Source organism: Zingiber officinale, chromosome 8A (genome assembly GCF_018446385.1).
Source record: "Zingiber officinale cultivar Zhangliang chromosome 8A, Zo_v1.1, whole genome shotgun sequence".
In the NCBI taxonomy this organism is placed as follows: domain Eukaryota; kingdom Viridiplantae; phylum Streptophyta; class Magnoliopsida; order Zingiberales; family Zingiberaceae; genus Zingiber; species Zingiber officinale.
The window spans coordinates 19,763,741-19,775,288 of NC_056000.1; the positions used below are offsets into that span (position 1 = coordinate 19,763,741).

General features: G+C 36.6%; 2 protein-coding genes across 2 annotated transcripts; one reads left to right on the forward strand and one right to left on the reverse strand.

Annotated features, from left to right (window-relative positions):
• Positions 1-2,964: 2,964 nt before the first annotated feature.
• On the reverse strand, positions 2,965-4,316 carry LOC122010588 (protein FAR1-RELATED SEQUENCE 4-like). Its single transcript, XM_042567106.1, has 2 exons — positions 3,062-4,316; positions 2,965-2,969 (listed from the first exon to the last, which is right to left on the reverse strand). The coding sequence occupies exons 1-2, from the start codon at positions 4,314-4,316 to the stop codon at positions 2,965-2,967; spliced, it is 1,260 nt and encodes a 419-aa protein (XP_042423040.1).
• Positions 4,317-6,646: 2,330 nt separating this feature from the next.
• Positions 6,647-9,679, forward strand: LOC122007823. Its single transcript, XM_042563349.1, has 2 exons — positions 6,647-7,087; positions 8,698-9,679. The coding sequence occupies exons 1-2, from the start codon at positions 6,689-6,691 to the stop codon at positions 9,238-9,240; spliced, it is 942 nt and encodes a 313-aa protein (XP_042419283.1). The 5' UTR covers positions 6,647-6,688; the 3' UTR covers positions 9,241-9,679.
• Positions 9,680-11,548: the final 1,869 nt, after the last annotated feature.

Genomic DNA, 11,548 nt, shown 5'->3' on the forward strand with positions numbered 1-11,548 from the left:
GGTTTTTGCATAATTCTATAAAGTTACTTTCCAGCGATGAACCGGAACAGCCTCTAATTTGCAATGATAAAATTTATATACGTACAATTTGGATGTAACCAAATGGGTTGGACTGACAGTTAGATGCTTGCAAATGTTGTAAAGGAAACGTGATGATGGTACCAGCACCCACTTCTGTACACGAAACATACTTGAAAGCTACACAACCACTGAATGATATATTTCGATAGTTTTCAGAATTGTCTCCAGTGATGACTGATGACATTTATTTTTGAGAAACATACGAGAAACATACTTGAAAGCTACAATACCATTAGAATTCATAATTGATTTAATATTTCACATTGATATCGTCTTTAGTTTTATTGCGCACTGGGGAACTGTTTGCCTTTTTCAGATTCCTCTTTGCCTTTTCAGGTTCATTGTTGGTATTTGTTAATTGACCAGTTGCAGTATTTGAAGCAGAATTATTTTGCACGCGCCTTGATTTTCCTGATTCAATTTCCACAGCTCGGTTGGTTTGGCCTTTCAAATTAATTCTCCGTTTCGATTTGGCTGTAGGCACCGAGAAACTGATAGTGGTCCATCTATCTAACCAGCTGAAGACTGGATTGGGGTCTCGTTTATCATAGTTAATTTGCAGAGTTTTTGCCCGAATTGAGGACATAAGAAGCTGCAGAACATGAATGACTTATAAGCACAGAAATCTGTTGGTAGATCAATTCTTACGAAACCAACAAAAACATAATCAATGATAAAGCAAAAAAATACTAAATACAATCTAAAGGTCAACGAATAGGAGGGAGAGTGAACGTAGTAGACCCCCAACTTATTTGGAAGCAATTTCTAAGGCGAAGGAAGAATGATAAGATGAAAATAATCCTGTCCTATTTGTTTTACACCTCTCAAATTATGACAATCTACAAAACAGGTCCAAAAGATGATAATTTTATAGAGGCTAATGTAAGATATACTATCAAGTAGAAATACAAATTGGTATAGTAAAAACCCTAAAGATGCTAAGCCATCAGAAGACAATAGCAGTAACTGCAGATTTTTGCAGGTACTCTACCAAATGTTGTCATATCAAACTGCTATCTTAATTTTTGCATGCTTGGAAAAGGATTCAAACATAAAATATGGGTGCGATAAAAAACTAGCTAAACTTGAGAATTCAAATCAAGCCAAACCCATGTTTGATACAAAAAAATATTTAGATTAGAGAGCTAAACCAGCTAAACTTGAGAATTCACCATAAAAAAATTAGAATATAACACACATACCTTCCATATAAATGTGTTTGATGAAAACTTCCTTTTCCAAGCATCCTGTGCTATGGGATCCTGAAAAGAAATTGAGCATATTAAATACTATGGACATGAAAACTTGACTAAACTACCACAATCAGGCACTTAAGTATAGAATCAGTCTGGAAATATTTAGATAAGTTGATGAGATTTGCACAGGAAGTAAAAAAAAGAGAGAACAGATGCTTAGCTTAGTCCCCCTTGAGTAGGATGTCCCCCTCTTTGTTGAGAACAACAAAGTTTGTTTATAAGATAAATAATAGCAAAGTACATGTGAATTAGTAATTTTCCACAAGGACTAGCTTGTTCATAAGGTGCATTTCCTATACGAGTTTCATGACACTTCTTTGAAAACACAGATACAGATTTGTCATCAGTTCAACTACAAAATGGCATGCATAGCTACAATTAACCATCACACAGAATTCAACAAGCTTAGAAACACAAGAAACAAGCATCATATAGACTGCCTTCTTAGCCCCTGACATACCACGCCAAAAGCCTGAACACGCAAGAATCTTGTGTTCTGTGTTGCATCACAGAATATCAATCTGCATGATGACAATTAGAATGCTGATTAGTTATTGAAACTGACATTAAATAATGTGTTTTGACACTGACGTTTGCCCAGATGTACCTCTCTGGTCACTAGCTCCTGGTTTTTGAGAACAGAAAGAATTGAATGGCTGGTTGTTGTCGTCATCATTATGTTGTTGATTGGCTGGTTGTCACAGAATGAATGACCTAACATTGTATTCAACAAAGAGCCCTATAAATAATAAATAGAGATATTTGGCTATAAATATCTATATAAAGTAAAAGTTATCTCATAGGTATCAAACAATAATCCTCTATCGCTTAAAACATAATAAATCATACCTTTCTTCTGGCCTTTGCAACTGATTTCTTCATAATTTGTTCAATCTTAGATTGTTTCCTCTTTGTGGGTGGACGACCTCGAGATCTTACTTTTAATGGAGAGTGTATTGTTTTTGAACTCAATGTAGATGCTTCTTTCAAATGGTCAAATCTTGAATGATCTATTTGAATAGCAATCAATTTTTCCTTCGCATCTTTCAAGATTCCCACCAAAACAGAACAACCGTCGTCATTATTTGCCCCAAGATGTTGAACCTCTTGTATCAATGGAGTGAGAATATTATACTGATGTCTTTCTCCATCACAAACATATTCATCATAAATGTTAGTGATACTTTGATAACCACGCTTAATATCTTTGCGCCATCGATCCATAATATAATTCATAGGAACCTCAATCACCTTCATTCGTATCAACACAGAGATCACATGCCTACATAAAATTCCCCGAAACTCAAAAAGATGGCATAGACACTTAACTTGACAATCTAACTCAGTATAATCTACCCTGAAGGAAGCATCTCTTATAGGGTCTCCATTTTTTCCCAACAATGTTTCTACCACTTCAAATATAAAAGCAACCCCTTCTTGCCTCACTAGTGTGGTATTGCAAAACATCAACCCTCTTATCTCATCTTGGAACAACTTAAATAAGTTGTTAGTGTTGAAACTTTGAAATTGTCTTTCAATAGGATAACCAGAAATTACTGGTATCATAGAATTAAAAGAACCAAAATCTAAATTTTTTTCTTTTTCAATCTTCTTCTTCAGAGCATTATCAAACTGTTCAACAAATTGCTTCAAAGAAGTTTTCGAATGAACATATTCATCAAAAAAAGCATTCATACTTTCACTCCTTTGGAATGTGGACATACCTGCCCAAAACTTATCTTTGACATACACAGGTATCCATCTATTCCGCTGTTCATACAAAGATTTCAACCAGTCATTGTTCTCTAAATTAAAAACCTCAATCATTTTCATCCAATTCTCATCACATTCATCAATACTAAGTGAGTTGTAAACAATATTCTTCAATTGTTTCTTTATCAGCTTATATTGAGCATGCCCACCTAATTTTGCTGGTAATTTTTTCATTATATGCCAAAGACACAAACGATGATGAGAATCCGGAAATATCTCTTCAATAGCAATTGCCATGGCACGACACTGGTCTGTGATTATGGCCTTTGGAGCACGCCCAAGCATACATGTCAGCCAAGATTTGAACAACCATATGAATGTTTCTGAATCTTCACTTGATAATAATCCACATCCAAGCAAAATGGATTGACCATGATGATTCATCCCAACAAAAGGAGCAAATGGCATATCATAACTATTAGTCAAATAAGTTGTATCAAAAGTCACAACATCAGAAAAATAATGATATGCAACCCTACATCTTGCATCTGCCCAAAAAACATTTCTTATTCGAGACTCTTCATCTAAATCAAGCACATAAAAGAAGTTAGAGTTCCGACTTTGCATGCGACAAAAATAATTACTCAAGGCTTCAGCATCTTCATCCCCTAACCTCAACCTTCTAGCTTCTGAAATATAATTCCTACACTTTCTCTCATTAAATGTCAAATTCTCATAGCCTCCAGCCTCAACTACCAATGAATGAAAACTTTTACTTAAAGTAATTCCTGCTTGATCATTTAATTCAAGTTTCCTCTTTGTAGTTGAATCCAATAATTTATTACATCTAAAATACCATGACTTTCCCGGGCTCAAGACGTGATTATGTTCAAGAGATACATTATTTATCACAAAGTTATCATCATTCCGAATAACAACATTAATCTTAGCTTTGCAATTTGTCTTAATAGAAGGTCTAGGGTACAAAGCATTTTTGGCTTGAGATACTGTTTTACCACTTTTGGCATATCCAAAACAAAAATATTTTTGCTTTCCATCATCTCCCTTTTTACCACCTAATTTGGAAATACCAAAACCAAAATTCTGAGCATATGATTTATAAAAATTACGAACTTCATCTTCAGATATAAAAGTCATGCCAATCTTAGAAATCATGACTTCATTTAAACTAGATGGAGATAGATCTGTGCTCACATGGTCGTTGTTATCGTTTATCTCATTTGAATCACTTTTTCCTTGATCCATGATTATTTTTCACCTACATTTATTCAAAAATGGAAGGCAGGTAAGTATTCAACTACATTTATTTGTTTAAAAAATAGAAAACAAATCCAAAAAGTTAAGTATCCAAATGAAAAGTAAGGAATTCCATAAAAGAAAGAAGAACATACGTCCAAACACAAAAGTTATAAGAGATGTTTATCAGCACAGAGCTGTACTGATATCATGTTTTATTTTAAAAAATTAATAAACCAAACACACAAAACTCTAAAACAAAAACCAAAATCCAAATAGCAAATATCAACCGGATCCATTGTAATAGTCATATCACGACAGATAGCTTATGAGCTTAGGAAGCACTAATGTTATTGTCACACAAGGAAAAACTGATGGCTGGTTATCTCCATTATACACAGGCAAACAAATTAACGTACAAAGTAAGAATCTTCATCACAATGAATTTTGAATGTATAGAACAATCCCTAATGTCAGCATAGCTCTGCAATGACATACAACAACAACAACAACAACAAAAAAACACACAGGGAGAGCCGAGCAGCTAAACAGCAGGAAGGTCCGAATAGCAGAAAATCAAGTCGATTTGGACAAAAATCAGCTAAGGAAAACACCTCATACCTGATTCAGGGCAGATTTAGGGCAGGGGAGAGTTTTCCGCCGAGCGCCGAGAGATTTAGGGCACGGAGCCGGAGAGAAAATGCAACGGCAAGAGGCGGAGCGCCGAGAGCAGAGAGCGGAGGGAAAGAGCGACGGCAAGGAGGCGGAGAGAAAATGCTAGGGCAGGAGGGCCGAGAGCAGCGAGCGGAGGGAAAGAGCGACGGGAGCGGGGAGAGGAGAAAACCAATTAGGGCAGGAGGGGGAGAGAAAGCACGAGCCGGGGCGAGAAAAGAAACGAGCGGGGCGTGAAAAAAAAACCAAAGAACGAGCGGGGAGAGAAAAAAAAACCAAATGTTGACTTTGACCCGTCACTGTCCACACAGGACGCCACATCGTTCGCGGCACAAATTCGAAATGTAATTTCGAGCTGCATATCATTTTTCTATATATATACCGGACAAATGAGGCAGGTTGTTCTGTCTTGCTGTAAAGCTTTAGTTTAGCTGAAATAACAAACAACATTATCGAAACGCGTTTAATTAAGAGCAAAGCGTGCTGAAGGTGGGAGTACGTGCTGAAGAAAGCTTCCTGCTTGCCCCCTAATTAAGATCCTTGTGTTCCTGTTTTAATTCAGTTATAAATTACATGCTTCACATAGATTTCACTCCATCATCGTCTTCATTTCCAATTTTTATCCACAAAGAATTTTTTTTTTGAGAAAAAAAAAATCATTTTCATACCCTTCCTTTCTCGAAGTAGACAAATCATGGCGGCAAAGAAGAAAGCAACGCCGTCGTCCGCCGCAGGGCGCCGCGCATGGAGGCTGTACTGCACCTGACCGTTCTGTAGATGCGCAAAGGCGGCGCGTTCAGGCGCGGCATCTTCGTCGAGCTCCGCCTCCTCCCCGGCTACCTCAAGGGCCTCAGACCCGGGGCCAGCTAGCGCGCCGCGGCCGGCTACCAGCTCTGTTACGGGGAGCGGGAGTTCTCGTTCCAGGAAACACCCATCATCAGATTCAAGACGCCCTCTGCGCGCTTCCTCCGTTTCCCCTGCATCGCCGACCCGCCCGCGGCCGACGACGACGTAGAAGACTTCTTCGTCGCCTACGACAGCGAGGCGGAGGCGGCGGCAGCGAGAGAGGAAAGCTCCGGCGATGATTCGGGGAGTTGAAAGGGATAGACGAGGAGGCCGAGCTGTTCATAGCAAAGTTCAACGAGCAGATCAAGATGCAACGACCGTTTCGTGGCTTCAGCGCATGCAATGAGATTCGCTGAATGAAAATATATTTGCTTTCCACTTTTTTTTTTTAAAAAAAAAAACAGACTGTTTATTTGTATTATATACTGAGATTTCATAGATTATACGTGCTTCTATTCACGCCATTCTTTTTATTAATTGCAATAAAAAAATCGTTATTTTTTTAATCGATTAATCCGTCCACTTTTCACGGTAAGATAAATGAAAATTCAAATATTAAATTCGTTATTTTTTTTGAAGGGTTTAGCCGTTACATAGTTAACCCAAAAAAAAACGGGCTCGTTATTTTTAAACCATTTTATGGAAAATAATTTTATTTTAATCAATTAAAACTATTAGATTTAATATTTTACACGATTTACATAAAGAATTAATTCTTGCAGTTTTAATTTTAAAAAATAGAAAAAGAAACTCCCTTTCTATATTTTTTTTCATTATTTAATTTGTGAAAAAACTGTAAATCGATCGTTTTTTATGTGGATTCACAGGTGACGACCAAAAAGGATAAGAGAGAGAGAGATGACATGATTCGCTGCGACCTCCTCTCTTCCCCGCCGCCTCCACTCCCTTCCTCGAATCCAAATCCAAGCTCTCTCCACCGGAACCCTACCCTTGTCCTTTGCCCTAAACTTTCGTCTCCGCTTTCCCGTTGTGGCGCTCGCAGAAGCTCGTCCTTTTGCCGGGTTACTGGGGGCGACGGCGGTGGCAGTTCCTCTGGGGACGAGAACGCGGAGCCCATCCGTGCTGGAAGATTCAAGTTCCGAGATGGCAGCAGAAGAGGTGGAGACCAAGATGAGGGAAACCCATGGAGGAGCAAAAAGAGGCGGTGGTGGTCTGACGACTCTCAGATTGATGTTGATGAGGACTTCGAAGACTTTGATGATGACCCTACGGATCCCTGGGATATGATTTGGATCTTTAAGGTATTGCTACTCTCAGTACTTTTGTCTCCCTTGAGTTTTTTTCCTTTAAAATGAACATTTACGACCTAATTTGATACTGTGATGATGCTTTTGTGAGGTTAAATGTTAAGCTATTATAGTTGAATTTGTGGGATAGTTATTGTCATTAGAGTCTTATAATTTTTTGGGATTTATTTTATCTAGATAGAATAAAAGTCAGTTGTATAGTCAGAGATAAAGTGCAAAATAATCTTTAATCTTTGACATTGTTGATTCTGAATAACTTGTGGCAAATATACTGCAGGATAATTTTACATTTAATTTCACAAATGTAATGGCATTGAGGAAAATTTACAAATGATTCCAATGATGAATTTAACAGAATTTGACATCTTGGCTGTGTTTTTTTTTTTTTTTGTCTCTGAAATAACCTGAACTATCCTTGAAAAATGAACCATAATTTATAAATATAGAAAGTAAAGGGACCTGACACTAACTATGCCAACTTCAAATTTGCCACTCACAGGAAGGTGGTTAGTAATTTGATTAGGTGATCTTTTCATGACTAGAATTGAAGGTAGGAGAGGATCCACTCTCAACAGCTACTAGGTTAAGTTAGTGTAAGAAACTGTGCCACAAGGAATTGAGTTTCAAGTCTTCTACCATCATTAAACTTGAAAGAAAAAAGTGTGCATGCTTGTTTTTCTCCAATGGTTACCCATCAGACGTAGGCCTCTGTTGTGTAGTCTTACCAATTCTGCAACCTAGATGCTCTATTGCACTGCCTTGGAGCATGTAAAACCACACATGAAGGGGGTCTGATGCAGCTGGAGTGACAAAAAAGACAAAACTGTCTCTCCCATCCACATCTCTTGAATTGTATGCCTCCGCCTGTGTCATAACAAAAGAATAACCATAAAACAGCTAAAATTTTATTAGTAAGAAGGATAATTCAACAAGTTGATATTGAGATTCCTTTTAAAACCCTAACCATGACCCAAACTTCGAAATAGATGCACACAATCAATTCCTAAAATAACTTATCCTACTCAAACCAAATGTAATTTTACTTTGTCTTGACTATTTGATATTTTTTTTCTTTATAATATTCAATCGTGATTTAGAACTTCTAAAAATCTTAAAAGTTTAAAAAATGCATTTTTTTTAATTCATATGCATCAAGTTCATTCATACATCCCAAATTCATTTACATTATGTAACATGTCAGTACTCCAATGTCAGTTGTGTCTCTTTTGCATGTCAATGGGGATGCTAGCATCACATTCAAATAGTCATACATATCTGTAAATCAAATATAAATAGATAATGTTCACAAAAGACAGCCTCTATCATCATTTGAGGAAGGTGCCCGTCAACAAAAATGAGAAATCAATTAATTCATTGTTTGAGTGTTGTGAACTCTATCTGTTAGTATAAGAAGCATAGTACATTAGTTAGTGAGACAAGAGAAAAAAAGGGTATTCTTCAATGTGTAAGTCAAAACTTTCCTGAGGTTGTTTTTAGGTGCAGAACTTTGTGATATGTTAATAGCTTGAATGTTTTGTCAGTGTTATATATTTTCTTTGAACATATTTTTAACTGAATTTTGATTCGGAAAATGGTGTTAGCAGGTGTTCAAATCTTATGGCTATTTTCTACCAGCTATTATAGTTTCGATGCTTCTTACAACCGGTCCAAAAGCCTTCTTGTTGGCCTTGGCATTACCTCTTGGCCAATCGGCAATCTCTCTAGCAATTGACAAGGTGTGGGGGAAGGCAGAAGATGGTCCACGAACCAAGACTAAGGCCAGGAAGAGAGAATTCACAAGGTCGAATTGGGGGTTTGGAAGGCGATGGCAGGATCAAGGTAGTGAGGATGAGGAAGGAAATAATGGTTATCAGTCATGGGTGTCAACAGATACTGGTGTTACTGGAGCAACAACCTCTGGAACTAGTTTAGGGGGATGGGATGAACTAGATATACATGGCAGAGGCAACACTAATGGCTATGCGAGACGCCAAAGAGAAGGACCATCAAAAAAAGATTTATCCCAGTTTAAGCCCACTAGAAAGGGGAAGTTGTCCAAGAGGGGAAGGTACAAGGACGAGCCTCTGTTGTTAAGACTGTTGATTGCAATTTTCCCATTCTTGGCATCTTGGACCAGGATATTGTGATAAATTGAACAGTTTATACGTTGTGATATCGTTTCAAACTGTTCATTCCTCATTGATGAACATAGAGAGCACGATATCTCTTCTGAAGTACTTACTGGCCAACCAACTCAACAAATTGTTTGTCTCACCTTCTGTTGAAATCCTTTAACACATGACCTCCCTTTGGCACCTTGTATTGTCCTGGCATGTGTTTGGCAAAACTCGGTCTCAATGTAAATAAAACCCCATTTCATGAATATTTTCATAGCTTGTGGCTATACCTTGGTCCACTTGGTATAGTATCGTAGGTAAAGTTAATTCTCAACGGGTGTAAAATATCTAGTTGGATATTTGACCTCTCTCATGTAAAGGGTCGTTATACTAGAGCAAAATGTTTCTCATAATTTATCTGTCTGTATCTAATCAGGAGGCCGATGATACTGGACTGCTTGAGATGATTGTTATCATCTTTTACTCCAATTGATATGAAACCACTTGTGTGATGCCTTGGTGGATGTGAAATTGTGTCTCTGAAATAGATCGGGGATGGTGTGTTCACTCTGTCCGTTGATGATTTTTTGGATCGAGTTGATTTGAATTATGATTCGATTAGAATATCTCTTGTTGATCCAAAATATTACTGCAAGTTGTTGATTTGTAAGCTTCTTAGCAAGTGGAAAGAGCAACAAGGTGAGGGACCAGTAGAGAGACAAAAGAGAAGGCCACATGGAGGTCTACTTTGTCGATCCTTCATCCCTTTAGCAACAAAGAAGGCACAGTAGAGTGCGCGTCATGATGAAAGGTCAGTGTCTGTTTTACCTGATTGAGCGGCTAAATTCATTCCTCAGTTTGTAATTTTTATTGACCAAACCAAATTAAGGTGGCGTTTGATTCTTTCCTAATAATCAGAATCAAAATGAGAATCATGGTATTATGAAATGGGAATGGATATGAGTATGGATATTATTCTTAAAAATAATATTTGATTAGTTGAATATTTTCTATTAGAATGAATTTAAATTTCTTTTTTTCCTTTAGAGAAAAAATTAAATGTGAGAGAAAAAATATGATGAGAGAGAATAATGAAAAAAAACTCTAATGAGAGAGAAAATACGATGGAAAATAATGAAAAGAGAAAATGAGAAAAGAAAGTGTGATGGAAAAGAGCATTATTAAAGAGGATGAGGAGAGAGAAAATATGATGAGAGAGAAAGTGTGATGGAAGAGAATAAAGAGATAGAAAGTGTGGTGAGAGAAAATGAGGAGAGAGAATGTGTTATGGGAGAAATTAGAAGAAAGAAAGTATGATAAGAGAAAAATTGTGATAAGAGAAAAAGTGTGATGAGAAAAAAGATAAAAGAAACTGATGGGAGAGAGTATCATGAGAGAAAATGAGGGAGAAAGTATGATGAGAGAGAGGATGACGAGAGAGAAGATGTAATGAGAGAAAGTGATGGGAGAGATTGAGAAGAGAGCATGTATGATGAGAGAGAAAGTGTGATAAGAAAAAAGTAATGAAAGAGAGCGTGATGGAAGAGAAAAAGTATGACGAAAGAGGATGAAGAGAGATAAAGTATGATGAGAGAGAATGAAGAGAGAGAAAGTGTGACAAGAGAAAATACGATGGGAGAGAATGAAAAGAGATAATGTGTTACGAGAGAAAATGAGACGAGAGAGTGTATGATGGGAGAGATTGAAGAGAGAGTATAATGAGAGAAAAATTGTGATGATAGAATGAGGAGAGAAAAAGTATGATGAGAGAGAACAAGAAAAGAAAAAGTTATATAAAAAAAATGAACAAATATGTTTAGAGTATTTTCGTCCAAAATTTAATTTTCATTTTCATCAAAACCTAAGAAAGGAGGTGAGTTTCATCAAAACCCAAGTTTTGGGGTTTCATTCAAAAATTTTAATATCATTCTCATCAACCAAATACAAGGCTTAGGAATAAATCTATTCCCTCATTCTCAGACTTTTAAACCAAACGCCACCTGATTTAGGGGATGAAGTACTTTTAATTACGTACAATGAATTTTAAAAGTCTAGGTGTATTCAATCTTGATTTTGATAAACTTTATAGAAATCTAGTGATATCTAAATTAAATTTTTATAGAGTTTAAAAAAATTGTGTGATATTCAAACTTACTTTTTAAAACTTTGTAAAAAAATTTAGTTATCCAAACTTTCAATATATTTTCTTAGATTCTTTTAAAATTCCTTGGGTACAAATTTTAAAAATAATAATAATAAAAGTCATTTATTCATCCTTGAGATTTCCATAGACTTTTAACTGCATACATCTCTCTCTTTTTTTTCCCCCTCACCTCTT

What these genes read in the sequence shown, in the direction of transcription:
- LOC122007823 (XM_042563349.1), top strand. Translation starts at nt 6,689, where the DNA reads ATGATTCGCTGCGACCTCCTCTCTTCCCCGCCGCCTCCACTCCCTTCC. An exon ending in ATATGATTTGGATCTTTAAG is followed by an intron (nt 7,088 to 8,697) that starts GTATTGCTACTC and finishes TGGTGTTAGCAG; the next exon opens with GTGTTCAAATCTTATGGCTA.
- LOC122010588 (XM_042567106.1), bottom strand. Translation starts at nt 4,316, where the DNA reads ATGGATCAAGGAAAAAGTGATTCAAATGAGATAAACGATAACAACGAC.